Source organism: Filicampus tigris, chromosome 18 (genome assembly GCF_054856515.1).
Source record: "Filicampus tigris isolate MCC_2025a chromosome 18, RoL_Ftig_1.0, whole genome shotgun sequence".
Taxonomy (NCBI): Eukaryota; Metazoa; Chordata; class Actinopteri; order Syngnathiformes; family Syngnathidae; genus Filicampus; species Filicampus tigris.
The window spans coordinates 8212393-8240121 of record NC_141234.1 but is presented as its reverse complement, the minus strand read 5'-3'; the positions used below and the strand labels follow the sequence as shown (position 1 = coordinate 8240121).

The following is a 27729-nucleotide window of genomic DNA, read 5'->3' as shown; positions in this document are numbered from 1 at the left end:
ACACTTTTACGCACCATAACAATTTGACGTAAATCTCATAAATGTGTGCACTCACATTCAGACATAAAATCATACATTAAGCGGCATCTTCGACCTGTTTACGCAAAGCGGCTAACACGAGGCGAGGTTGAACACAGTGCGATGGCTAACCTCATTTTACTTTGTCCTATTAGCTCTTGTAAATGCCTTTAAACGCAATAAAGGCGTCTACAGTGTGCTTCCAAGCTAAGTAATGATCATAATGGCTGTCATAAGCATTAAAAACGAATAATTTGCTGCGTTATTACGGAACGTCTCTCCCCTGCTGTGATTTTGCTTTATTGTCCTTCCAAAGTCATCAGTGAAAGCCACATTTATGGGAATGTTTCCACCCCCCCTTAAACACACCGTGGTATATTTCCATCGAAAGAAAAATATGACTTGGTGAGTATAAGAGAGAGGAAGAAGTGGTATAGGTCTCTCTCAGTTTGTTGCTTATACACCAAACAAAGAGTGCTGGAAGCCTGCACGCGATCAATCTTACTCGCCAAAAGGTCTGACAGCTCGGTGCCCTCACAACACATTTAAGGCTTCTAACTCTCCCCCGGATCAAATGCAGCCAGGAAGCGGCGAGAAACACTGGTCACTCAGATTAGAACCATTTTCTGCTGCTTCTTGCCCGAGCTGTCGCTGGAGGGATGTTTAAAAAAAGATAAATAAGAATCGGACAAGGCGAGTGCGTATTTCCTTGCAGACAGTGAACACACCACCGGTGAGTATCGAAAATGTATCCACCTGGATTTTTATCGGTTTTATCGCGAACGGGAAGGTGATTTACGCGCTTACACGGAGATATTTTTGCACACATCGAAGGAGTTTAGTGGCGAGGGTTGCCATAGGGAATTTTGGAATTACGCACAGGCTTTGTTTATAAGGAGTGGGTGGGTGGAGGATTTTTTTTTTTTTTTTAGGGGGGTGAGCCTACACACATTGCAACGAGAGTGATTTAACAAGTTTCCCACGGATGTGAATATTTTGCAAAACATGGCTTACTACTGGTTTAAATGCAGCCATAGAGGCACATATGGGTCAGATCAGTTGTACGAATAGGATGTGGATGCACAAGTCCAGCTTTGACACACCATGGTTCAATTGTTCCAGGTTTCCCTGCTAACCATATGCCATGGATACTAATGCCCTGTTATATCAATCACTTTCAGATTGGAAACGATTTTTTTTTTTTATGTGTGGGGGCGGGGGACACATTATCGGAGGTTTAAAAGAAAAAGAAAAAAGGAGACATTTGCAACCTAAGAGTAAATGTTTTGTCTGTATGGAGCATTGTGAGAATGCAATTCATTTTTAACAAAAAAAAAAAAAAACAACAACCGTGCTTATATTTTGTGTTTGTGAACAACGATTTTTTTTTTTATAAATAACGCTCATATTTGTTGTTGTTTTTGTTCGACTCACATTCATTTCAGCGCACTTTAAAAAGGTTGAAAACAAATTCCAACTCTAATTTCATTTCCTTTCGCCATCATCCTAATGATGCATTTAAAGACATTTGGACTTTTACGTGCATTTTGCTGCATAATGAGACAAACAAGCCAATACGAATTCACTTGGAGCTCGTATCCTCTCTGGCCGCATTTGACCAACTCGAAATACATTCAGGGACATTAGTTTTCAAACGATTTCTCATTTAGATTGTTGTCTACTTGCAGGGGCCGCTGAAGGGTCCGGCGCCTGACATTTTTATTATTATGGATGTGCCCACGCAGATGAGATGAGAGGAGGGAAGAAGGCCACCCGAGAGTTTTCTTCACGTCTCATCAGGAAGAGAGGGAAATAAATTATGCAGCTTTTTCTTTTGCTTGCCTTCATGTAACCGACAGTCCCTGCTATTTTACTGACCGATGTAATGCCGGATTTTTTGGATTCTATTTTTTTATTTTTTGTCTGTGGGGGTTGACGGGTGCAAGAATAATTTATTGCGCATTTGTTTGTGTTCATTTATTTTTCTATTTTTGGGCACTACCTTCCTTAGCAAATGTTGTTTAATTCAATGCTTATTACGGGCTGTTTTTTTTCTTCAGTAAAAAAATAAAGGATGTGCATTCTGATCATTTGTCTGAATTAAAACAAATATGCTTTGATTGTATTTCAATTGTTTTATTTACTTCTTTGAACTGGAGCAGCATGGAATGTATGAAAGATTTTGTCGTGTGTTTGAATTCTGTTCAATAAAGAAACGACTAAAATGTATCCTTCTTTCCACCCTTATTGCGTCGACTGATTGATTTTACATTCTGGAAGAAAATTAAAATAAAAACTAAATATTGAATCGAAGAAGAAGGGTGGAAATGGAGCTTGCGTGGATATAGTTGGCGTGGGTTGGAAATGGGGGCTGTGGGGGGGAGGGGGATGAACCCACTGAGCTTCTCGCAAGGGTGTCAAATAATACCAGGACTAGTTATAACACTAAACAAAAAATAAATAACATGAGAAAGTCCAAATAGAACAAAAACAAGCAAAAGGCTTGCAGCCTATAGCCCGTGACACTTATTTTGAACAAATGCATTTCTTTCACGTATGCCGTGGATCCTTTCACAAGTGCAACAAAATGCATTAAAAAAAACAACTTCAAATGCGGATAAATAAGTTCACATAAAAAACGAATAGCATATTTTCATAATACCCTGTTTGAATTCGAAAAACATTTTTAAAAAAATAGATTAAATAGGCCTTGGCTCTTCTCGACGTCCTCCTCGAGCCTTCAGAAATGTCTTTTTAAGAAAAAAAAAAAAAAAGATTATCTATCCTATACGCTACTTCACACATCGTCAAACTAAAAGAAACCTAAAAGGTGAGAAAAGGCGAGCGCGAGAAAGGGAGAAGGGGGACGCAGTGTGGAGTCGCACAAACAAAAGACGGTGATGCGGTCCAGAGGTGGCAACAAGACAATGGGCGGAGTGATACTGGCTGCGCCGTGCACCGCTACAGATGAGTCAGTTTGGGCGCCTCCTGGATTCTTCCCTGAGAGTATTGCGGTGTAAGGTCTGTGTACGTGGGCGTGGGATCGCAAACGCCGTGATGCTGACTGTTGCCCTGCATCGTGATTGCTCCATTGTAGTCCATGTTGGAGGACGGCGGGTGCGGGAGGTGCGTGAGGCCGAAAACGGAAGCCCCGGAGTTGGGCATGGGTTCCACGTAACCTCCGCCGACATAAACGGGGCTGCCTTGCATGTGCGTGGCGTAGTTTCCCCCCTGCAAGGGGTGCGCGTCATACTCGGGCGTGGCCGAGTCGGGATACCTCTTGTGGGAGTTGTTCAGACCGGCCGGGGGGTATGACGTCGCCATGCCGTACGCGTTTGGATGATTCTTATTGTAAGACGTGGGCGACTGGGACTCATAAGGAACACTGTTGACGAGAGAATGCATAGAGGTGAGGTATCCTCCACCGGAAGCGGGGCCCACTGGACTCCGAGGGGACTGCCCCCCAGGGGAAGGCATCATCCCTACGCCCTTCTGATCCTTCTTGTATTTCATCCTGCGGTTCTGGAACCAGATTTTGATCTGTCTCTCGGTCAGGTTGAGCAAGTTGGCCATCTCCACCCGCCGAGGCCTGCAAAGGTAGCGGTTGAAGTGGAACTCCTTCTCCAGCTCCACGAGCTGGGCGCTGGTGTAAGCCGTCCTGGCCCTCTTGGAGGCGGCCGAGCCTGGAGGACTCTTGTCTCCGGGGCAACTCTCCACTGTGAGGGGATGGAGGAGGAGGAGGGGGTCAATCAGTGATCCATTACAGGCAGGACAGTGAGAGTGAAAGCAGAACACAGCTGATAAGAAAACTACAGGAGTGTTTGCTTACTGAATAAATACACTCACGGGCCACAACGTTGGGGTACGCTTGGACACTATGCCATCAACGGTTTTTCATTCACAACACTCTTAAAACTGCTAGGGCAAAAATAACCCAATTTTGGGCAAAGCTTGGACTGATCCGCTACTTGCGTGAATTTAACTCAACTTTGAGCAGCTTATTTATTTATTTATTTTTTGCCCGAAATGGGGTAATTTTTGAACCAGCAGTTTTAAGGGTAAAAGAAAAATTGTTTTGATCGGCACACTATCAGGGAGGTATTAAATGAGGTTTATCATTCTTGTATTATATTGCAGTGCACTGTAAAAAAAAAAAAAAAAACACACACACAACTTGTATTTTTGGGCCTAAAACCGTCATTTGAGTTGGAAAAACTTTAAAACATAAATTACTGACATTTCTGGAAACATAGAACAACAAAGCAAGCAAGTTGTTTTTACTTATATCTTTAAATTGAGGTTCACTCTAAAAACAGTTGTTAAAAATAACACAATTTGGGTCAAAAATGGATCGATACACTACTTAGGTCAATTCGACTCAACTTTCCGGGTTGTTGTTGCAAACAATGAACCAAAAAAAATATTTTTTTGTACAAAACCAACCAAAATTGGACTGTTTTGTTCAAAAAAATCCCCAAGAAGGTTGGTCAAATTGACCCAAATAGCTGATCGGTCCGTTTTTGACGCATTTGCTGATTTTTTTTTACCCAAGTGTTTTCATAGTGTGCTTATTTCTTCATTGTGAAATGCAAGAAAGCCAATTTTCACAACAGTAAAACCTATTTATAGAGTAAAAACACCCATTTAAGTATTCAAACTACTTGTTGAAAAAAAAAATGCTGTTGACATCAGAATGTTTTCTGCTCTAATTGCATTTATAAAATGCTTAATTGTGACCTCATATCTTTTTCTAGTGCTCGGACAAACTAGACCTTGTTTCTCTCTCCTTGATATAATCACTTTTCTGGGAGCAAAGTAAGATGTCTGTCTATCTAACATGTGTATATATGACCTCGCCCAAAGGGAAATAAATAGTCTCAATTGTATCTCTGTAGTCACAAAGTGCTTATCCTATCTTTTTAACATCTTTCCCTGGGCCACGTTAAAAGATTTGGTGGGCCGGAAATGAACCCAGAGCCTCAGGTTTAACACCTGTGACATTTTTTTTTTTTTTTTTTTTTCAAGAGCGTCATGAGGAGTACTAAAGGAATACGATTTATTAGACAGTTCTGCACATTACCCATGATATTGAACACCTGCCTGTCTGTGGCGTTCAGAACTTTTTGTCTTTAGAAGGGCAGAATGACACTGAGATGGTGTCACTTCTATTCATGTTATGAAAATGTGTGAAAACACTCTCTAAAAAGTCTCTTGTGAACCACAACGCATGAAAATACAACTCAAGAAAAGTAGGCCAGTGTCTTGTCTATGGAGTCCCCCCCCCCCAACCAAACCCACCCCCGCCCCCTCCATATAGTCACACAGTAGCACATGCCTCAGGCACATTTCTCATTGTGTGCACAACTTCACAGATAAGCCTGCCCCTTCTTGCAGCCCGACATCAGCAAAGCGAGGCACGCTCGGAGTTTTTGTGGCAGGCGGCCAACGGCACATAGTAAATTTTACTACCTGTCGAGCCAAACATGGAGCAGCGGGACTGTAAGGATGACATAACCTCCGCTGAGGAACTAATAGCTCGTAAATTTATGGTGGGACAGTCATACACATGGCACCAAATTATAATAATGTCCCGCTCAGGAAATGGGCTAAATGATCATATGGTTTGCTAAGGTTTTGCTGCTGAGACAACTGGCGCTTGTTAGTGTGTATGTTGACTTTGTGGGAACGCTATGTGATCAGTGCATGTGTATGTTTACAGTAGGCAGAGGTCATCTTCAGGCTAAGGGGGCAGCAGGCAAATGGTGGGATCTTGTCCCAAAGCATGCACGGCCTTATTTAGTCTGCGCTCACATGGTGAGGTGGGGGTGCGTGGCCCTTTAAATCCCCCGAATTTGGACGCCGTGAACAGAACTACTCAGAGGTGTTGATTATTCCCCTCCGTGCTTTCCTGAAGTCGCATGTAAAATTTCCCTCTATGTGACATATAAGACACGGGGAAGAAGTGGGAACATTCCCTCCACTTGCTGTGGCCTTCACAGTGGGAGTATTATATGATGTGTTTTGACACCCCCCGCCCCTCTTCTACCCCCCCCCCAGCATGAATTTCACGGTGCAGGTTGCGTGTGTTGTACCTGAACTGGCACTATTTGCGGGTTTCTGTTTGGTGTTCTGGCGGGACTCCTTCATCCAGGGGAAGATCTGCTTGCCGCGGGCGCCCGACAACGGCGAGCCGCTCTTGGCGCTCGGCTGCCCGCCGCCGCCGCCGCCGCCGCCGTTGTTGGCGTTGTGGCCGCTCTCGGAGGGGGAGCGCGAGGGAGGCGGGCTGCCCTCGGGATGACGCGCCTTGGACGGCGCCGCCGTGCCGTCGCAGCTCTCCGCCTGCATCTCCAGCGGCTTGTGCAGAGGAGCCACCGAGCCGTCAGGAGACTGCAGGGAGCAGGCGGGTCGATGGTAGTCACTTTCCACATGAGAGGCGCGGGGATATTGGACCTGATTGGCATCATAACTGAAGCCATTTGCGCTTTGATACGGGTAGCCACTGTAAATTGCCGAGCTGTCGTAGTAGGTTGCCTTTTGCATCTCGCCGTTTCCCAATATTTATTTCACAAAGTGACAGGGTCTTGACACCCTTGTAGAAGAACATTGGCACCCCGTAGTCACGTGACGCCTCTCCGCCAATGGCCTCCTCGGGTGAACCTGGGGTTACAACAAGCACTGTGAGGAGACGAAATGGTGGCGATCCATCTTACTTTTCAATGCAGGCCTGACACAGCGCACTATAGGCGAGATAGGGCCCGCCGCTTGTGCGCGCTATTGCCGTTTACCTTCTGGCTTGCACCGGCCAACCTTCTATTACCAGCTGTGCTAAGCAACATGCACTCAAAAGCAGTTCACATCGCCGAATCAATTGCGGGATCTAACAAGAACGGGAATGTCGATTTAAGACACCGCTCTTATTTAGAAACGCATGAGAATAACATTCAAAATTTCAGTGAGGGGGTGATAAAATTAAGCCTGTAATTGTTGAGTTATTATTTATTTATTTTTATTTTTTTTTGGTCTGCAACGTTACTCAGCCACTTGCTTGCACGGCGTAAACAAGCACATTCCCTTCCGTGTCTTTCCTCAAGATAAAAGCTGCGGAAAACCTGAAAAACCGGGTGGACATTGGTGCATCTTCAAGACCACAATCTGAACTTTTGCTGTGCTGACCAATAATAATGGCGGATGATGGTGTTGACTACGCGGTTGACCATCCTGCTGGCATGCGAGGGTCACTGGACCCAGCTCGGAACAACCGGCCAGAATCGGGCCTACTGCTAACGTCAAACGCCATTGAGGTAACCAAAACATTATTGAATAATTATCCAAACAAACCGTAATCATGAAAATTAATAATTCAAATTGATAAAAAAAAAAAAGAGAGAGAATAGCATATTTTAAAATTAATTTGTCACTAGAAACGTCTACCATGAAGTGAGCCGCTACTTGCATATCCCGAATATCAAATGAATGGAAACGATCGCAACAATAATAGTAATAATAATCATAATAGTAATAAACGAATTTTATGTATTTATTTTTTAATAATAAATTATAAGTGGTAGTCTATATGAAATTCCATCTTAATTTTTTTTCCCTTAAGCGAGCACTAGGATACAATTAAAAAATAAATACGTATATTTTCGAAACTAAAAAAAAAAAAAAAAACGACTAAAAGTTATGTGCAAAAATGCAATAAAACTGCATTGGCGCAGCCGTGCGTGACAAGCAGGTAAATCGGTTGAAAATGAGCTCCAGCGAGCTAATAATTAAAACAAAAGTAATCGTCTCGACTGCATCTGTGGCCCGAGAAGACTTGGCCGATTCCCCCTAAAACGGATAGTGTAGCAAAACTATGCATTAATCCCAAAAGAGCGACTGCAGGCAGGCTTGATCTTGCGCGCATGCCGTGTGCTCCACGTTAAGAGAAATCTGCGAGTGTGTGAACTCTTCCTGAACCGAGATCCAAGTCATACGGTGATAAATCACCGCTCGCGACACACAAACTCGGCCATTTAGAACCCAGGCAGCCTATTCCTGGCCTGCTTACCTTAACCTCTGACGACCAATGCAGAGCACCGAGCAATATTTTCTCATTCAGCGACGAAATCGATCAAAGTAGTAATCCGGAGGAAAGTTGAGGAGGCAGGGCTGGGCTGCAGCAGCGAGCGCCATGCGTGCAGGCGGCAACCACAACAAGAAGAGTCGAGAAAGAAAGAGAGAGAGAAGCCCCCTTTGCTTTCCCCCCCCCCCTGTCTTCCACCCTTCTCGTGTCTTCCCCACTCGACGTGGATGTGTACATGGAGATTACGAAAGCAGGCGGGTCAGCGAGATAAGTCTTATCTGGCTTCAAGGGCTGAATTTATCGTCACGCCATTGGAAGCAATGCTTCTCCACAGCAATAATAGAGCCATGCGTGTGCGTGCACGCAGCCAGGCTGGACCGGACCTCTTGCGTGATCGTGCGGACACCAGTCAACTGGCCCGAACCGCAGCCTCACACCATAGACAAGAAAAATTATGCAAATGAAGTAGCGCCTTGGAAAGGCAGTTCAAATCAAGTGGCTGCCTCTCCTCCTCCTCCTCCCCCAACCAAATGAGGGAGAGAGAGAGAGAGAGAGAGAGAGAGAGAGCGAGAGAGAAGAGACAGAGAAAATGGAACATAATCACAAATAGTATGCGAGAAGTCCATCCTTATATTTTTATTATTTATCACCTCTTTGCAACGGTGATTCCATTTCGAAGGGAACAGGCTTTGTCGAGAAATTAATCATTAACCTTTGCATCTTGGGGAGATCGCGTTCGAAATTCACTCCGGAGTGGATGTATGATCAAGTGAGGCCACGCAGCGTGGAGCAGAAGAGGGGAAGAGAGCGTGGGGGAATCCCTCTGCGTGGTAATGTTGTCTTTTTTATCTTCGCAGAAAGGAAAACGTCTTGTCAGCTTTACTACACACGCGAGGGAGGGGGGAAAAAGGTCGTAAATACGGTACGCGTGGGATGGTGAGTGGGCCCCAAAAAAAAATCACGCGTGAGGATTTTTTTTTTTTAGCTACCTCGGCTTAATTATTGACCTCTTTGTGCTGTGCACTGCTGATTCTTCTCCTCTGTCTTTTTAAAGCGAGTAAAGGAGGTTAAAAGTCATCGAGGTGGGGGAGAAAACGGCGTGAGGTATAAGCCGAAGGGAAATGGCCGGTAAACAGATGTAGAAAAAAAAAAAAATCTAAATATGTATTGCACGTGCACGTGGCTAGAGTAGAAATGGGTTTTGGAAAGGAGCGAGGCAGCGCTCCAAGAGCCTTCCTCGTCACGTTTATAGTGACAAATTACACCTCGCAGACAAGTGGAAGAGAAGGAATTATTGCTCCCGGCCTGCTCATGTTGCACATCCAAAGAAAAGTCACACACTGCTTCTGTCAGGCCTTTGGTGGGCGTGCTACTTATTATTTTCCCCCCCTCCAAAAAAATGAAATAAGCAGCCATCACATGATAAATCAATAAAGACCAATATAGACTTACCGGGGGAGTTGTGCGTGTGAGCTGGCTTTATGGGCTTGGATTTCTGCAACGGAGAAGGGGAATTATGTTTTGCAATATACTCTGCATGGTAGTCACATTTAGTGCAAGGAAAAGACGTGAGTATTGAATGTTAAAAGCCTTTGGGTGTCTACATTTTTTTTTAAATACATTTAAAACTGCTGAGTTAAAAGTAACCCAAAATGGGCTGGGAAAAAAAACAAAATATTTGTTAAAAATATTGCAATATGCGTTTAAAAAATAACCCAGTATGGGTTAATACTAACCTAAAATGGGTTGTAAATCATTTTAAGGGTGGATGATGCTTTGTCAAATAGCCCTCTATTTATTTAAAAATTGAAGTAGTATTTCCATATCAGAGTGAAATCGCGCCGTCTGCCTGTTTAGTAATCCAAGCAAGAAGATGAAAATAGCTTTATGCAAATATGCTGTTTGTTGTTTCCCTCTCGGCCGGTAAGCATTTTTCCCCACAAATGGATCGAATAGTCATTAGCTGCGGAGCACCATCTTCCCCAAGTCCCCGCGCCCATAAATCACGCCGGAGCACCGTGACCTCAGCGCGGCCGAGCCGTCCTGCGTGGCACTCCGTCTTCCATTATAGCCTCGTTTTCCCCCCGTGGAACGACACAACCCCACAGCGTTCACCTACTTTTTGGATTGGAGATTGGATCCTCGCGGAAATCACACTTGACGTAGTGTTTAAGCGCAAATATTTTTTGGGTTTCGACTTATAAATAATGTCAGGTTGCAGAATTGGTTTAAATTATTCATTTATTTGATACACTTTTTTTAAATTATTTTTTTTACTAAAAAACAATTTGAGTTCCAAGTGTCTGATTGGAACAATGTATTACATTTAAAATGTCAACCAGCCACGTCATAATCAGAATTACATGAGACAAGACGTTCCTCACGTGACCTACATTTACAAATAAGTAATAATTAGATTTTTACAAAAAATATATAATTGGACCAACTAACTCGCTTTATACTGACCTGCGCCTCCCGCTGCAATAACTCACCACAGCAACGAACAATCGGCGGAAATGCCTCAAAATAAAATCCATCCTCCCAAAGCTCGCGCTCTCTCCGCGTGGAAAAACATATCCGTCCGTGACAGCCGTGTAAAACAGCCACACACACACACACACACACACACGCACACCCAAAAAAAGGAGCTTTTCTCCGATTTGATTGCGCCGCTTCCTTTTTTTTTTCTGCTTCTCCTCCCCACGCGATAAACGCAAGCTACCCAGCCAGGGCTCCCCTCGTGCAAAGTGGGGCTGTAATGAGCATCATATGGCCGCATCGGGGCTCCGGTTTGCTCGCCGCAGCCATAACATGGAGCAACGTCACGTGACGCAACGTCCACTTAAATCCCTTTTATTTGAGTCTGTGAATCATTAGTAGAGACAGTGAAATGCGATAAACCAAAAAAAAAAAAAAAAAAAAGGAGGAGGAGGATTCTGTCACACGCTTGGGATTTCCACGCGTGACCCACTCTGCGTGAAATCCTGTGAGGTATGATATAAAATGGTGCTCTTGGATGATTTTCTTTTCTCTATAACGTTAAAATGATCCTTCACATCGGATTGCGTGGACTTGTTTGCGAGGATCATTCATAAATCTCCACTGTGGATTAACATTATTGCAGGAAACTCAGTATCGCCCCCATCTTGTGTGGTGGCTTTTAGGAGTAGCGTTCAATTTGGATGCAGCTAACAATAATGCTAATCACTTGAGAGGCAAATATTGCGTATTGGGTGTAACTAAAAAAAAAAAAGAACTTTCGGTGTGGGATTTGGTTGGCTGCCAGCACCCGCTGAGTGTGCCACTCTTGCGCCACGGGAACTCTCTCGCGCCCGGACCCACCAAAAACGTTGCCAACATGGCCGGAAGAGCCTCCATCCCTCTCTCTCTCTCTCTCTCTCTTTTGCTCGCTCTCTCTCTCTGCTCGGCGCCGTTTGGCGCTTGTTTTCAGTCAACACCGAGAAGCGGGCGTGGAAAAATCCCACCACAACAATTAATCACTAGTGGACAACGTCCCCTGCATACTCCCACCCCACCCGGCCCAGCCTTTTGTGTTCCCAAAGTTGAGCGGTAAACTTTTAAAAGGCAGGAACGGGAGCGGCGGTATTCACATTGCGTAAAAGTTGCTTTTGCCATAACCGGGAGAGTTGACGTTTACGCACGGAGAAACGTAACTTTTACGCACGGGAGAGCTGTTAACCGGTATGTGTCCCTAATGGTTTTGTTCTTTTCTCTGTTTACAGATGGAATCTTTTCACGAGGATTACTTGGCGTGGACGGGATGCGATTTTTTTTTTTTTTTTTTTTGTCTCACCTTTCGTCACTCCACATGAACTTTTCCGTGACCCGCACTGAAGAGATTCAAGTGCAGACTTATTTTGAGGACGAAAAACAAACTTAGCCTGCTATTTCGCATTTCTGTCGTATTTTAGCAGTTAGCTTAGTGAACATTACTGTACATGTTATTGGGGGAGTGTTTTCGAGTCGTTTACAACCAAGCAAAGCTTCTTATCACGTCAGCGAGGATAAGTTCAAAGACCCCTTGGACGATGGCCAGAACAAGAAGCATATCTTTGCACAATGTTGACATGCAGCTCTTAACGTGCAGCTAAAGTCAAGATAGTCATTTCCAAACAATCCGGGGCCAACATCAAGGATAATAGCGAATGTCTCAAAAGTGATTCTTTTTGCATGGGGATGCTTGCTATATCATAATAAAATCTGGAACGTTCTTGATTCATTGTCTCTTTCTTCATTTGAACAATTCGCATTTTGAAGAGGTTTTCACATTTAAAAAGTGGGCAAATTAATGCGACAATAATAACAAAGTGAACAAGCTAGCTTAAGCCCTGAGGACTCTGTGAATTATTAACAAGGCACCGTGGTCCATTGTGTTTTCTTTTTGAATGGACCTTTCATTTTGAGCTGCCCTTTAAAATGCCTTCTTCACTTTTATACTGCCGTTAAAGTCAAATGCACGAGTGTATATATATGACTTTACACCTAAATATCGCATCAATGGAACGTGTATTATTACTCACTATACTGACTGTTAAGTTAAACGTGTAATTCAATACGTCGCACAATATTCTCTTGAAAACAATTGAAGTATTCATTGTGGACCCAAGGATCAGCCTTATTTAAATGTACATGCTAAACACAACTTTGGCTCCATTTTACAGAATAAAGAATTGCTTTAAATTGCCACCTAGCTACAAGAGGGGTGGAAAAAAAAAGTCTTCAAACTACTCACAAGCCATGACGGTCAGTGTGGAGCAGAGGAGATGTGACTCACGCCCTGAAGAGATCACTTCAAATGAAAATAAGGCACATTCTCACATCTATTTCTAACCCCGGGCCATTCATTATTCAACGAGCCACGCGAATGGGCAAATTAAAATTTCAGCACATTGGAAGTGACCTCTATTGGCAAATGACTTGAAGATTGTAATTGGACTTTTTCATGGAGTCTGCGCAAAATCGGTGTCACTCAGACTCAATGCCATTTTTTTTTTTTTTGCACAGCTTTCATGTACAGTATGTGTACTTCAGAGCAGTTTTTTTTAAACTTAAATCATAAAAACGCACCGTCAGGCATGACGCAAAATATTTCAGGGATTTAAAAAAAAAAAAATCATTCGTGCCCACTGATCACTACAAAAACATTGGATGTCTCGCACAAAAGCAACACGTTTCTCCTCCTTTGTCCCAAACTGACTGGGGTGTCTCTTTGGATGAATTCATAGCCGAGGTTCACACCTTTAAGACGGACTTCTTTTTTTTTTTCCACCGTGCCGTCTCGGGGTCAATCGACAACGCAAAGAAAAGGCTCTCGGGGGTCTCAGCGCTGATGTATGGTCTGAACATTGTATGTGTCGAGAGGTCAGGGGTCACAAGAAGGGCTGTGGACCAGTGATTGGTCAAAGTTGGCCGTGTCCCTTGGTTGAACCCTTCATTGTTTGGATGTAGCAGGTAGTGACCAACACTCACACTCTGGTGCACTGAGGCTGGCTGAGGTCGCCTTGTAATGGCGAAGGGAAAACAATCTGATGCAGTTGACAATTCAGGTTTGCGACCAGGGTGTCAAAAGTCAAGCTTGTGACAAGCCTTTTGGAAAGCGCAGAGATTCCCGAGGTTTTAAATTACAGCCGAGCATGTTTAGGAAAATCCACAGGAAGCGTCTCTAAATCAAATATGATTTTTGCATCAACATAATAGTAAACTTTAGTCTTTTTCAACAGAGTCGTTAAAACGAATTTGACGACTCCAAAAGCTTGATGTTAAAATATAAAAATCGATCAATAATTGTAATCAGTGCGTAAATTATTATTATTATTTTGTGATAAAACAAAGGAAAAATAGTTGGGCTAAATAAAAAATAAAAAATAACGAAAGTAAATCCTGCATGATCGACTTCCGCGCGGCTTTTGCGCGCCAATCGTCCAGTTCGGAAAAACAATCCAAAGCCATCCCAGCCTTACAAGTCAACATTTATTTCACAAGGACATATTCAGTCTACACTAAAAGCCTACACAGCACAGGGGTCACTAGTGAGACGGCACAAAAACACGCATGTATATTCACAGTTTTGAACAACACAACATGAGATACACGAGCACGACTCAAACTATATTGAAGAGCTCACAACATGGAACGAGCAACCCAAAAAGTCTCGACCTGCAGAAATGCTTTCCTCGTTGTGCCTTCATTCATCATTTGTCTATATGTACATTACAATATGGGCATGTCACCTGGACTATACATTCAGCACTCGAACACACACCGTGACTACAATGGAACGCCTAAAAAAAATGATTTTAAATCATAACTTTCAAGTATATTAGAATCCTCCGTGGGAAATAGAAAAAAATAAAAATAAACCATCCAAAAGGACCCCATTTGGCCATTTCTAACTGAAATGCAACACTTTTTTTATCCATGACTGTGCGTTATCCTTCATTCGTAAAAAAGAAATAATAATAAAAAAGCAAATATATGAACCCTTCAGTCGCCGTTGTGGAGTTTAAAAAAAAATGTATTTCAAGCTTATGTGGAGACGCGAAAGACGACCGCAGAGTGGAAAGGGGACAAAGGGCAAATAACACCAAAATATTCACTCGGTCCTTCTATTTCCACTTGTGTTCTTTGCCATCTCAGTCTGGTTTGGGTTTTTTTTTTTTTTTAATTTAACACGGGGCCGGCTGTGCACTATAGCCCCACGGTGCACGGCGTGGGGACGAGCTGCTGGCCTGTTTTCATCTGCTGTTGTTGGGCCCCGGAAGATGACGACGACGACGAGGCCGAATTGGAGCGGATCTTGGTGTTGGGGAGCTTGTGCTCTTTCTTCCACTTCATGCGGCGGTTCTGAAACCAAATCTTGACCTGGCGCTCGGAGAGGCACATCGTGTGCGCGATCTCCACCCGCCTGCGCCGCGTTAGGTAGCGGTTGAAGTGGAACTCCTTCTCCAGCTCCAGAGCCTGCTGGCGGGTGTAGGCAGTGCGGGACCTCTTGGGCACTCCTCCGGTGTAACTGGCGTTGACTGGGGCGGAGGTTGACGGGAGGAGGAAGAGGGGGGGGGGGGGGGGGGGGGTTCGCACAACAGGCAAACAGGCAGGTGTTAACACACAATTCCGATAGATTATCCCCAGAAACCAATAAAGCACCCTCCAGTTGAGTGGACTATATTTGCGTGCACGTTTTACGCACGCACAAGCACCCACGGGGACCAGCTGACGCTTAAGAAAGATTAACTAAACAGCGGGGTCGGATATTGCACTTTGGCTCCATTCCAGTGGAGGAGGCAGTTTGGGTTAAAAAGCAACAAAGGCGCATGAGCCCCGACAGACGAACACAAGCAATAAAATTTACGAGGGTCCTTAATTACCGACCCCGCTGCTCCATAGTCGTAAATTGCAGCTGCAAAGTGGCTGCCTGCCTGCTACCAGCGCCGCCTTCAATGGCTCCTCCACGCCACGCGTGCGTTTTAACCGCATTGACAACTCACCGGTGCTAACGTGGACCTTTTTCATCCAGGGATAGACCACCGGTTCTTTGCCCTTCACCGCGCCGGGGTAGACCTCACCGGCGAGGCTGCAGTCCTTAATGGCTCCCGCTCCGCCGTCCGGGGCCGAGCCGAGGCGCGGTCCGTGGCTCTGAGGAAGCGTTTGCGGCTGAGCCGTGGAGTGGTGGCCGTCGCTGAAATCGTCCAGTCCGGCGGCGGGAACATTGGCGTAATCGTAGCCCGGTTCCGTGTAGTTGGACCTGGGGTAGGATGGCTCTTCGTGATGGGGGAAGCCCGTGTCTTTTGGCCGCTCGTAGTAGTCCCCCGGGTTGGGGATGTATCCGCCCTGCTGGTATTCGTCGCATGGAGGAAAGGACGGCTCGATATAGTTGGAGTTTATCAAGTAGGAACTCATGGTCATTAATTTGTGAAGTGCAACAATACTAATTTTTATCGCGCTGTCGTTTTTCTGATCTCCACAAAACCCTCCTACTCGCTGTCAAATGTACAAAGTTGTGTGGTCACGTGAGCGGGGCCACCAATCAGCGCGCGTCCTGCGGGCATCATGTAAACAGGAACCAATGGAAAGCATGGCACTGGCACCAGCAGAACCTCTCCGGACTGGCTTACGTAGCTGTTTTGCTTGTTAAATCTCATTATAGAAAAGCAAAACCAATCAAGATTCTTGTTTACCGCGCGGCGTCAAAACTTATGTGGGCGAGGCTTCATGAGGGGAAAAAAAGATGAGTAACTGCAAAAGTATGAGGATATATTCAAAAACATGCTCTTATTTCTAAAAGCGTTTGTGATTATTAACATGCGAGTTTGCAAAATGCTTACTCGACTCGACAAATAAGGGAGTGTAAAATAAACATTTCGACACCGTCAGCAAGGCGTTCATGGACAATGACTTGCAGAGACCAAGCTTGCATTGGAGCGCACCAGGCACCAGCGCTTATAAAAATACACAAAACACCTCGCACGATTACACGTACGCAAACAAATTCCTTTCATTTCGCCCGCTGTGTCAAAGCGGCACAAATCTGGCAACCAACGGCCGATATGAATCCGATTATTCTAATATCCTTGCATAACTCATTACTCGTCAATAAACACGGTTTGGAGCATGGGTGACAATGATCTTCAAAGTATACTGTCACACATCGGCTAAATGTATCCCGAAATGTTCACCAAGAAACAATTGCAGACATGCAGCACATATCTGGCAACGCAAGCGCCAGCAAAACAAAGCGCTGGGGATGTGTTGCTCTCTGACAAGCACGAAGGACAGCATTGGGAAATGCATTCGACGGAGACAAAATGTGAAAAAAAACAAACAAGGTGCTGTTTTTAATATGGCAGTGGATTTCCTAATGCTGTCCCTCGATGTAAAAAAAAAAAAAAAAAAAAAGGGGGAGAGGACACATGCCCAACTCTTGGAACAGCATTGACCATGTAATAATAATAATAATAATAACAATAATAATAATAATAATAATAATAATAATAATAATTATAATAATTTTTAAATGCCTTAAGGTAAATTTTCCTATTTTCCTTAGCTTTTTAGCTTTATATATTATGCCTTTATACTGGCTATTTATATGTTAACTATAAATTTTGTCAGTATTGTTAGAAAAAAAAAATCGTTGCCCATTATAGTCAACTGTACAGAAAATCTCCCCCACCCCCCAAAGGGCTTCTTTCCTAGAAAAAAAAAAACTTTCTGACCTTGTTGCTGGCCGCCAGCCATGACGCGCAGTCCGCCCTGCCGGCTGTCCATCGCGGAGGTGAGACAACGTCCTCCAAGATGCTCCAACACCTCACCGGGACACCCCAACAAGGCCTCTGCATGCACAAACAACAAACCCAAACTTGAGAAATATTCTAGCGCGTTTCCTTTCTCCCCATCGTCCCTTTTTTCCCTCCCGAGTCCCCCCTTCGCTGTCTTCACTCCCCCAAACAGAGATAACTTGTGCCTGACCCCAAAGTGACACAGTTTCCATTTTGTTTCTGATTAATCTTGCCCATTGACAGTCTTTGTTAAACAACAAGGCGTGCCCCCTTCTTCCAAAGGGCCGACATTTTCATATCAGTTAGACGCGCTGACCCGCTCTTCACCCCGGACTTGGACTTCTGGCCAACCGTGGATTTTGAGGGACCTCTTTGCAAAATTCTGCATAAAGTCTTCTCGAGATTTGCGATGCAAAGGAGTGAACCGGGCTGATTTTGGAAGCGGAATATCGCATGTTAATATCCATAACAAGCCGACATCAAGGAAGGTGAAATGTACAACCTGCTGCCATTGGATCCTGTTTAAATATGGGCCGGGGCAGCTGAGCTATTAGCCCCTTTCTGGAAGTTCTCCTTGAGTGAAATAATGCTTGTTTGTATACGGGCCGTTGCACTTGTTGCTATTCGCCCTGTCGAATCACGTTCATTAAAAATGTATTTCGCCGTCTATATAGAGGCCTGCAAGGTGAGCACGAATTCATTTCTGCAAAGTGCATTTGGAAACCAGCATCTCCAGTGAAAATTAAATGCCCCCCCCCCCCCAAAAAAAAAAACGTATTCATTTTTTTTGGCCGCAAGCTTGCGTGCATGGTGCGTGAAGTAAAAACGAGCTATGGACCGTCACTGCACCCCAGAGAACATCAACCGGCAAGTGAAGGTCTGCTGAGGTAAGATATATATCAGCACGACACTTGACTGTAAATTTAGATTATGAGTGAAGTGCTGTGGCGATAGTGACAAATTGCGGGTGGCTCACGCAAGGTCTCTTGTCTGTACATAATAACAATGAATACCCTTCTGCATCCAGTGTGAGGGTGGACGATTCTGGTCGGAAAAAAAACTCCATCATAATTTGACAATATATATATATATATATATATATATATATATATATATATATATATATATATATATATATATATATATATATATATATATATATATATATATATAAATTTTTGGTGTGTATGTGTATGACGCTGTTTCTCAGCACTGCTTATGTAAAAGATGCATTGTGTTATTGAATATATATTTTAAGAATGATCTTGTGCTGTATATGTTTAAATCTATTCTCTAATAAATAAAGTGTGTCTTAATCAATAAACATTTTTAAAATGAAATGTTTTTATCACAATGTGTACGCAGGTTTTTTTTCCCTCTGTGCTAATAAAGATATTGAGGAAAAAAAAAAGTCTACTTTTCTTGTTTTTATTCAATAGTAATCTCATGTTTTAGAATTGTGGCTTAAATATTAAAATATTTTTTTTAACTTATTTTTATCGTCCATAAACGCAATGTTTTTTTCTAATATTTTTGCAATAATTTGTCTTTTCAACTTCCCGTATTTCTAAAAAGCAAAAACGCTCAATTACGGAATCCAATTCCGTATTTTAATCCAGTCTTTGTGAGCCACAAAAAAAAAAAAAAAAAAAAAAAAAAACATCTGTGCCATTGCTGCTCCCCTAAAAGCTTTCTATTCAACACGATGAGGATGCGAGAGGCTAAATGATTTTTAAGGGGTCCGGGGGCTCAGTTCGGGGGGTGTGGGCCTTCCCATTACTCGGTGACCGGGTCGAGAATATCAATCCTGAAAATGCAAATGCCGACCCCCGTCCCCAAACATATCAAATGCAATTTATTCAAAGGAAATTCACCAATCAAGCGCGATAATAAAACGGCAGCCACTCAATCTTGTTGCCGGGGACGTCTGAGGGGTGCGGTGCGGGAGGGGGGGGTACCCTCTCCTCTCCCCACCTCCCGAACGCGGGGTCACCGTGCATGCAGGGTTCACCTGGAGTGCACCCTGCAACATATGTAATTCAAAGCTATTCTGCCTTTTGTGTGGACGAGTCAAGATCGCTATTATGAGGCTGCAGGCATCAAACTGATGACGGAGACTTGCTGCTCAACTTTTGACCCCAATTTTTCCTCTTCTCTCTCCTGCTATCTCGCTCTCGTCAGAGGCGGCCCATTGAGCCGCCCCCCCCCCTCCTCAAAAAAAAAAAAAAAATCTAACAATCTCAACGTGAAGCCTCAACGAGCATCATTTCCATCAATTTAATGGAGAGGAAAAACCTGCACTAGTTGCGCGATGCTACCACGGAGTGATGACATTTCCACCCCCCCCCCAAGACAAAGCTAGCAAAATATGCAAATAAAAGTAGCGAAATGAGAGCTTAAGAAGCCAGAATGTTGTCTTTCTCGCATCCTGTGTGTTTATTTACGCACATCACTCTTATCTGGACAAGGCCAAGGAAGCGTGCTATTAAGTTGCCTCTGCTCGGCACACATTTGCAGGCTGACAGTGAACTTGGCCTAAAGCGAGCTCTGCTGGTGGCTCGGAGAGGATGCAGATTTATCTTGGAGCTGGGAGGCTGACCTGCGCGTGAACCCTCTCAGCCTGGCAGCGTGCCGCGCAATCATTTGACGTATTGGCTCGGATTTTCATTTCTAAAAAAGCCCCAGCTCTCTTTCTCTCCCTCTGCGCCTTGTTTTATTGTCATTGTGTTAGCGGGACAAAAGTGTGTAACCTCCGCGTGCGCGCATGGCGGCTTCGAAAAAAAAAATGAGAAATGTGCAATATGCATCCGATGTATGGGCAGCGTGGCTTGATTGAATTGTTTTGAGCCAATGTTGGATGAACAGAGGGAAAAAAAAAAAGGGAAATATCCATCTGATCTGTTGAGAGGTAATCCGAATTAATGTCTGATTGGAAGTGACGTGAGCGCATGGAAAAATATATACACAGCCATTTCCGATAGGAAGGTGAAAACAAATATTTACAGTGTAATATTTTAGATGATTAATTTTAATCAAGTAAAAGGTTATTTTAGCTAAATCAAGCAAGCCACAACTTAAAAGCACATTTTGGACTTCAGTAAATGAGTAAAACTTTTTTTTTAAATCATTATTACTTTGGTCAACATTTTTCTGTCAAGTTAAATCCAATTTATTCATACAACCCTTCATCATAAAAGAGTCTCAAAGGGCTTCACACACATTTTTTATGAGTTCAACTATAAAAGAGGCCTACTTGGCTAACTCGGGGCAACATCGTAAATATTTGTGTACATTAAAAGTTTGGTGGTAACTACACGAAATGAGGCTTCCATTTTGAAAGAAATATTTCACATCAGCCTATAATAGCTTAATTCAGATCTGAAAGTATAAAATAAAGCGTCCATTTGCATCAATTCAACCTTTGCGGATCACCATGACATGGATGATACACACATCAAGAAAAAAAACAACTTTTTAGCCAGCACATTGGCATTTTTTTTATTGACAGTGATAGTAGGCTAAAAACGACACGAAGCAATTATGCTAACGATGCACCAAAGCAACAACAAACCAGTCTGACTTTTTTCTTTCATTGTTTGTCCTAAAAATCAATCCACAATGGCGTCTACATTTCCCCTGTCGCCACAAAGCGAGAGTGACTTTTTTTTTTTTCCCAAAGGGGTCCGTGGTGGGCTGGTGGGTGTCATTTGAACTTTTCAACCCCGAACACAAAATGACGTGGCTGACACAAAACGGAATTCCTTTTCAAACGTCTCCCTGCTGCTGTTTGTCCCCGACTTGTGTTTACTTGACACTATTTACAGCCGAGCCCAAAATGTGTGCGTAAAATGCAGCAAACTTCCCCTAAAAGTCATTACGTAGAACATTCAGGGTCTGCAGTGGGCACACACAAAAAAAAAACTTTGTGGTGGTGTCCTGTGAATCCTCAGTGATCAAATTGAGAGAGAGTGAAAAAAAACCCGCACATCCTCTAAGACGAGAAGTTAGTGGGTGGAAATGGACGCAGAGATAATTATCCAACATGCAAAAATGGATTATGAGTCGCACCCCAGATGGAGGGAAACAAGTTACACGGGGAAGGAAGCAATTAAATGGCCATGAGCCGGACCCAACCCTGCCTGGCTGCAACATCTGCCCGGACCAGAATTCATTCAGCCCAGCACCGCTGACAAATTAGTGTAATAGACTAATTGGGAAAGATCGAGGCAGAGCGCACAATAATAAGGCTATTTAACACAGTCTCGCTTGTTCTCAGGCTACCGGCCAATGTGCACAAACTCACCCGGAGAGGCGCTCCACGGCCCGGCCATGCTCGCGTGCGGCGTCCGGTCCGGTCCGGTCGGGTCCACTGAGCTCAAGTGGCGCTCCGTTCTGGTCAAGACACTCCTCAAAGGGCTGCAAAAGGCAGAGTCAGACCAAGCCTCGTCGTCTGTGCGATTATATGTTATGTGCAATATACTGTCAACTCCCCAAAACCATAAAACTTACTTTAATGGCCACCACGTGACCGTTTATGGCCAGTGAGCCTATCTGGACGCGCTCCGGATGATTTTTACGATCTAATTCATAGACAAAACCCCCCCATTCATTTAGCACCCAAATGTCGAAGAGCCAGAAAGGGGCCTAATAAAGTTTACAGCTTGAAAAGTCGAGCTGATGTTGCGAGAGGTGGGAAAGGAGCAGTTTGGTGTGTGCTGAGTGCGCCGGATGAGGAACCGAAACGCCAATAAGGTGAGTTTTAAAAATATTTTTTAAAAAAAACAAAAAAAAAACGGATTACTTTCAAACCTGTTGATTTTCATGAATATTTGAGGAAGCTTTAATAAATATTTTACCATGAGCAGAAGGGGGAAAAAAATAACGTGTCCCTTGTCTGGAAGGAACACAGCGCACAAAATAATGCAGTTCCAGTAGAAAGTTTATTATAATTAATTACCATGATGAACAGCAACAATGTCTTTACAGTACATTCTTCACTTCCAGTCTTTTAGAAAACATTGGCAAAAAAAAAAAAAAAAAAAAAAAAAGCTTGACACCACGGGGGTTATGCACAAAGCGGATTTTTAAACAAAAGGCAAACGATATTTTTTGGAAAGCCTTATGTCGTAAGAAATGCAAAAAAAAAAAAAAATTCTAAATACAATGCGCAGCTATACTGTACACACAAGTACAATCACTTTGCAGACTTTTGGAGGCTTTTCTCGCAATATACACCACACAAATAAATACGATACACATAATATACTGGAGGTACACAGAAAATTGAGCTAAACAATGTGATTTGAGTGTACATTGAAGTGCATTCGCTGGTTAATAGGTAGCATTTTCTCCCTTCTTTTTTTTTTTTTTTTTTCCTGAACAAGAAATAATTTAACCCAACATTTATGTCATCGTTTTCTCTAAATCTAGACAGAACTGTACATTTAAGATGGAGGATTTGAAATGAAAATTACAATGTCGGATGGTCCTGGTGGAGCCATGTCTCTGCACCCCCAAGAGTTGATGTGACATAACTTTTATTTTTGTCTCGCTCCTTATCAGGGGGCGATGATGAGTGGGGTGGGTGGTTTGGAGGGTGGGGGGGGGTGGGGGTTTGCTGTATAATCAAGGCCTGTAGCCCCCCGCGCCTGCAGCCATGCTCATGCTCTTCAGCTTGTTGTCCTTCTTCCACTTCATCCTGCGGTTCTGGAACCAGATTTTGATTTGTCTCTCCGAGAGGCACAAGGCGTGCGCTATCTCGATCCTCCGCCTGCGGGTCAGGTAGCGGTTGAAGTGGAACTCCTTCTCCAGCTCCAGGGTCTGGTAGCGGGTGTAGGCGGTCCGGGCACGCTTGCCCTCTGGCCCGGACAAATCTGGCGTGAGCGAAAAAAGGGAAAAGAAGAGGAACGTATGCATTAAATCATGTGTAAAGTGTTTTCATATCGTTTCGGGGGAGGGTGTGAATGCCGCTAAGGACTTAATTTATTTCATTTCGATATAAAAGATGAAATTATAGAACGCGTTTTTAAAAGATCACAATGTTAAAAAAAAACTGGCTTAACAAAAAAAGAGCATCAATTCAAATTCGAGCACATTTAGGTAGCATTACGTATTTTCGTAAGTCACAAAAATAAGAGGCCTATAGAGGACAAAAAATATACTCGTAACATCCACCTAATTAAACTTGAATCTACACAGTTTTTGAAGTGTCACATTTGTGTCGACGCTCCGAATAATGATCACATTTTCAAAAGTCCTGCAAATACGGCTTTTGCGTGTATAGACTCTCAGAATAAAGTCGTAAAATATCTTTTCCATAATGGACAAATACAATAATAACTTGGCCCACATGGGAAAAGACCGCCCTTCTCTTTCCCACAAAGCTCAAGAGAAAATGAAGTTTACCGTGACTTATGTGCAGTTTCCTCATCCACGGATATATCTGCGGCTGGGCCGGGTCGCTGGCATTCTGTGGCGTGCCGGGCGCACTCCCCGTGGGCTTTTCCTCATCCAGAGGGGACCCTTTGGGCGCACAGTCCCGGCCGTGGAGCATAGTGCCCCCCCCGCCGGAGCTCGAGCACGGGCTGGGCAGTGAGTTTTTCACGGCTCGGTGCTGGCTCCGAGACTCGCTGACCTGCGTGGATCCGGCCACCGACGACGAGCACGGGATGGGGTCAGCCGCGGGGGACAGAGCCGAGTTGGACGAGCCGCTGGCGACGGGCTGCGTGTACCTGACCGGCTCCGCCGAAGGGGTCGCGGCTGCCGAGTGGCTCGGGGAGAAGGCGGCCGCGCGCTCGCTGGCCACAAAGTGTCCGGTGGCGGGTCGACCGACGGTCAGGTCCATTCCGTTGTAGCCATAGCCGTACCTGCCCGAGTGCATGGCGGTGGAGTCTCTGTATTGCTCGTCGGCCGAACTATGCTCTCCATAATTATGTAACTGGAAGTCCGCGCCATTGGGATAGCGACCGCAGAATGAGTTCACAAAATAGGAGCTCATTTGTTGACAATTCCGCCTGCACTCGCTGCCTATTGCTGCCGTTTCGCGCGTATTATTGTTGTTATTGCAAGAGGAGGAAAAGCATCAAGCAAGCGTGCTTGATTTGTGGCTCTTATGCTTTAGCGCGTCCTATAGCAGCCTTGCACAATTTATGATGAATTATGGAAATGAGTGGGCCATGGACTTGAATCTCTCTTACGTAGGCACCCAAATATGGGGTACGGCGGAGTGTCACGTGCTTTTGTTGACCAGTCGTAAATCCTGCTCGGTGACCTCCGGAGGTAAACTCACGCGGGGTGGGGATGAGGAGGACTCGCTGGCTCAGGGCGAACTTTGCGTTGTCGAGGTGCGCCATCCTCTGGCGCAACTGTTGCACTGACTCCGCCAACGGGGGTCATCCGGAGGTTAACGAGCATTGCGGCAAAAAACGCGGATCGCTTGGAAACAATACCAGCGGAGTGGGCGTGCTGCGAGTGCAATATCTGCAGCCCACGGCTTGCGCGCACCCATCAACTGCAAACCTGGGGTGCATGTGAGCGAGACGTGGAGGGCAAATTGGGCATTTAATAGAATAAAAGCCATTCTATGTATGTATATCAGCAATATGATCGTAAAACACTTGGACTATGGGGGCACTAATGAATGAATGTTTTGGGGTAGAGCACAACTCAAACATACCAAATAATATGCAATTTGGGAGTTGTATAACAAACATTTATGTAATTGGATATGTATTCCATAAAATCGCATTTTAAGCGGTTTTAACCTACTTTGATTGTTATTTATTATAGAAATCATGCTCGGGGTGTAAAAAAAATAACAGCGTAAGCATAAATAAAGCGTATCACAATCATTTGGAACCTTTGCTAAAAAATATATGCTGGAAAAAGATCTAATTGGTATTGGACATATATTATGTAAAATTGGTGAATGTATTCGCACAGATAGAATCTGATTCACAAATGGTTATACTACGCAAATACACAAATGCATACACACGCAGTGTGTATATTGTATGTATATAAACAAATATACATACATACAGTATATATATATATATATATATATATATATATATATACATATATATATATATATATATATATATATACATATATATATACATATATACATATATATACATACATATATATACATATACATATATACATATACATATACATTTATATACACACGTATATACTTTTATATACACACGTATATATATATATATATATATATATATATATATATATATACACATCTAGACATATATACATCTAGACATATACATATATAAATATGCATACACATATACTGTATACATACTGTATGTACATATATATATTACATATACACATAATACACATATATACTGCAAATATATACACATATGCATACATATGTATACATACACATGTATATACATATACACACACACATTTGAAATTGTTGTACTTTTGTTTTTACTTTGTGTAAAAACAAAAAATACACTTCCGGTTACACGATACACAACAATGGTTCAAATGAAAACCGAGGAAACAATACAAGTTCAAAAGACCATTTGGAGAAAATCGTTTCCCTCCTCAAGCTTTTCAGTCAGTTCAGTATAATTTATTGTCCCAAAGTGAAGCAAGCTCGTCTTGCAGACAGGATAAAAGACAGTTGGGACACTTTCGAAACAATGTATATAATTTAAAACAGTTTAAAAAAAAAAAAATCACCATAGAGAAAAGAATAGTTGATCGATAAAAAACATGCAGAAACAGGCTGCTTCACTTTTACCTATCGCACTCTGTGTTACTTCATGCACACATTTCGGGCCTACTATCGCAGTCCTGCATGTGCAAAATAAATAAATAAAGACGTCAAAATGTATCTATATGTATCCGTGTATTGCTACAACACAATCTTTCTAAAAGCATCTACAGCATCTGTCCGTCTATCTGTCCAATTATCCGTTTATTAATTCAAACTAATAACGTCTGATCTGCGTACGAAAGGGCAAAAATAACGCCGACAAAGGGTCTAAGCAGGAAACTCCATAAAAAGCACGACAGCAACTCCTTTTGCTCACATGCAGACTCGTGGAATTTTTATGGCACCCCTTGCCTCTTTGTGAGGTTGTGAAGTGGCTTTTGGGTTCACGCTTCCTCACCCCCGAGCAGCTATTCGCCTTGCATGTGCACAGGCCGCACATATAGCGACTCAAAATTCACACATTATATACCCTGCCGGTCTTAAATAATGTACAGTAGATGGCCGAAAAAGCTATAGGCCATGCGTGAAGGACACTAAAAGTCTGTGCATGTGCTTCCTACAACAGCTGATTTATGACGGGCCAATGGCAACAAAGTTCCCACGAAACAATTTCCCCCAAGTCGAGACAAGGACACACCCAGGAGCTAAAAAGGGGACATGGGAATGGAGAGAGAGAGAGAGAAAAAAAAAGGAGTGGTGGTCGCGAAGGGGTGATGCAATAATAGGGCGGCAGTGCACTCTGCAGGCTCCTCACACACCAACACGCTTTGCAAAAAATAAATAAGATCATCGTTTGACGTAATTTGAACACACACAAATGCACAAAATTACAGAAAGCAACGAGCACAATATGTTTTTGTTTTTAAAGTGATGACTTTTTGATTCACAAGAGTCTACGTTGAAATTATATTGAATTTGTCACAATGAGAACTAATAAAGAAAAACAAACTTTCATGACTAGCCGTCGTATACATTTGTACAATTTCTTTAGTATCGCAACTTTTAATAAGTACGTCAAATATTTTGCTGTAGTGTCTTTTTGCGACTGCCAGAGAAATTCCTTGTGTTAAGATGATTCTGATATGAGTCAACAGTCAGGCATGGCATATTTCTTAAACCATCTGGGTCGTACGCAGTTTAAAAAAGAAAAAAAAAACTTGTCTTTGACTTGTAAGATCTACTGCGAACGCGCACGCGCACTCCCGCAGAGCCCCAAACTTCAAACACATATTTTCACTGCAATCGAGGTCAACGTGCCAATCTTTCCTCGTCAGACATTTGGAGACCAGCGCTGACATCACGCGGCCACAAGGGGGAGACACAACGCTCTCGTCTCCACAACCAGAAAACTGCGGCTGAAGCCCATCCCAGTTTTAAAATCAACAACAAATAAACACACGCAAAGCGATGCAAAGGACAAACGAATAGGAGAACAATCACATCGTGCGAATTGATTTTAGAATGATCGGGAAGCATTAATCACCGTTTTAGCGAGCAATCACGTCACTAGCAACAATATGGCTAATGATATGCCGATACAGGCTTACTTATAGTAAATATTTTCGCTGTCTTACCTTTAGTGTTGTATC

General features: G+C 43.4%; 3 protein-coding genes and 2 long non-coding RNA genes across 8 annotated transcripts; 2 read left to right on the top strand and 3 right to left on the bottom strand.

Annotated features, from left to right (window-relative positions):
- The first annotated feature begins 477 nt into the window (after positions 1-477).
- LOC147132290 (uncharacterized) lies at positions 478-2247 on the top strand. Its single transcript, XR_015082282.1, has 2 exons — positions 478-751; positions 1707-2247. It is a non-coding gene; the product is annotated as an uncharacterized LOC147132290 (long non-coding RNA).
- hoxa3a (homeobox A3a) lies at positions 2128-10990 on the bottom strand. Of its 2 annotated transcripts, XM_086015558.1 has the most exons (4): positions 10553-10990; positions 9539-9581; positions 6111-6675; positions 2128-3734 (listed from the first exon to the last, which is right to left on the bottom strand). In XM_086015558.1, exons 3-4 carry the CDS (start codon positions 6556-6558, stop codon positions 2980-2982), a joined length of 1203 nt encoding a protein of 400 aa, XP_085871684.1. In that variant the 5' UTR covers positions 6559-6675; positions 9539-9581; positions 10553-10990; the 3' UTR covers positions 2128-2979. The 2 variants fall into 2 exon arrangements, with proteins under 2 accessions (XP_085871684.1, XP_085871683.1); XM_086015557.1 differs by lacking the exons at positions 9539-9581; positions 10553-10990 and adding an exon at positions 8072-8568 and having other exon boundaries at positions 2129-3734.
- LOC147132288 (uncharacterized) lies at positions 6106-12322 on the top strand. Its single transcript, XR_015082283.1, has 2 exons — positions 6106-7319; positions 11830-12322. It is a non-coding gene; the product is annotated as an uncharacterized LOC147132288 (long non-coding RNA).
- Positions 12323-14063: 1741 nt separating this feature from the next.
- Positions 14064-17476, bottom strand: hoxa4a (homeobox A4a). 3 transcript variants are annotated; one of them, XM_086015563.1, is made up of 3 exons: positions 17320-17476; positions 15592-15937; positions 14064-15126 (listed from the first exon to the last, which is right to left on the bottom strand). In XM_086015563.1, the coding sequence occupies exons 1-3, from the start codon at positions 17440-17442 to the stop codon at positions 14795-14797; spliced, it is 801 nt and encodes a 266-aa protein (XP_085871689.1). In that variant the 5' UTR covers positions 17443-17476; the 3' UTR covers positions 14064-14794. The 3 variants fall into 3 exon arrangements, with proteins under 3 accessions (XP_085871689.1, XP_085871690.1, XP_085871691.1); XM_086015564.1 differs by having other exon boundaries at positions 15592-15934; XM_086015565.1 differs by lacking the exon at positions 17320-17476 and having other exon boundaries at positions 15592-16187.
- Positions 17477-22303: 4827 nt separating this feature from the next.
- Positions 22304-25185, bottom strand: hoxa5a (homeobox A5a). Its single transcript, XM_086015562.1, has 2 exons — positions 23788-25185; positions 22304-23255 (listed from the first exon to the last, which is right to left on the bottom strand). The coding sequence occupies exons 1-2, from the start codon at positions 24377-24379 to the stop codon at positions 23008-23010; spliced, it is 840 nt and encodes a 279-aa protein (XP_085871688.1). The 5' UTR covers positions 24380-25185; the 3' UTR covers positions 22304-23007.
- Positions 25186-27729: the final 2544 nt, after the last annotated feature.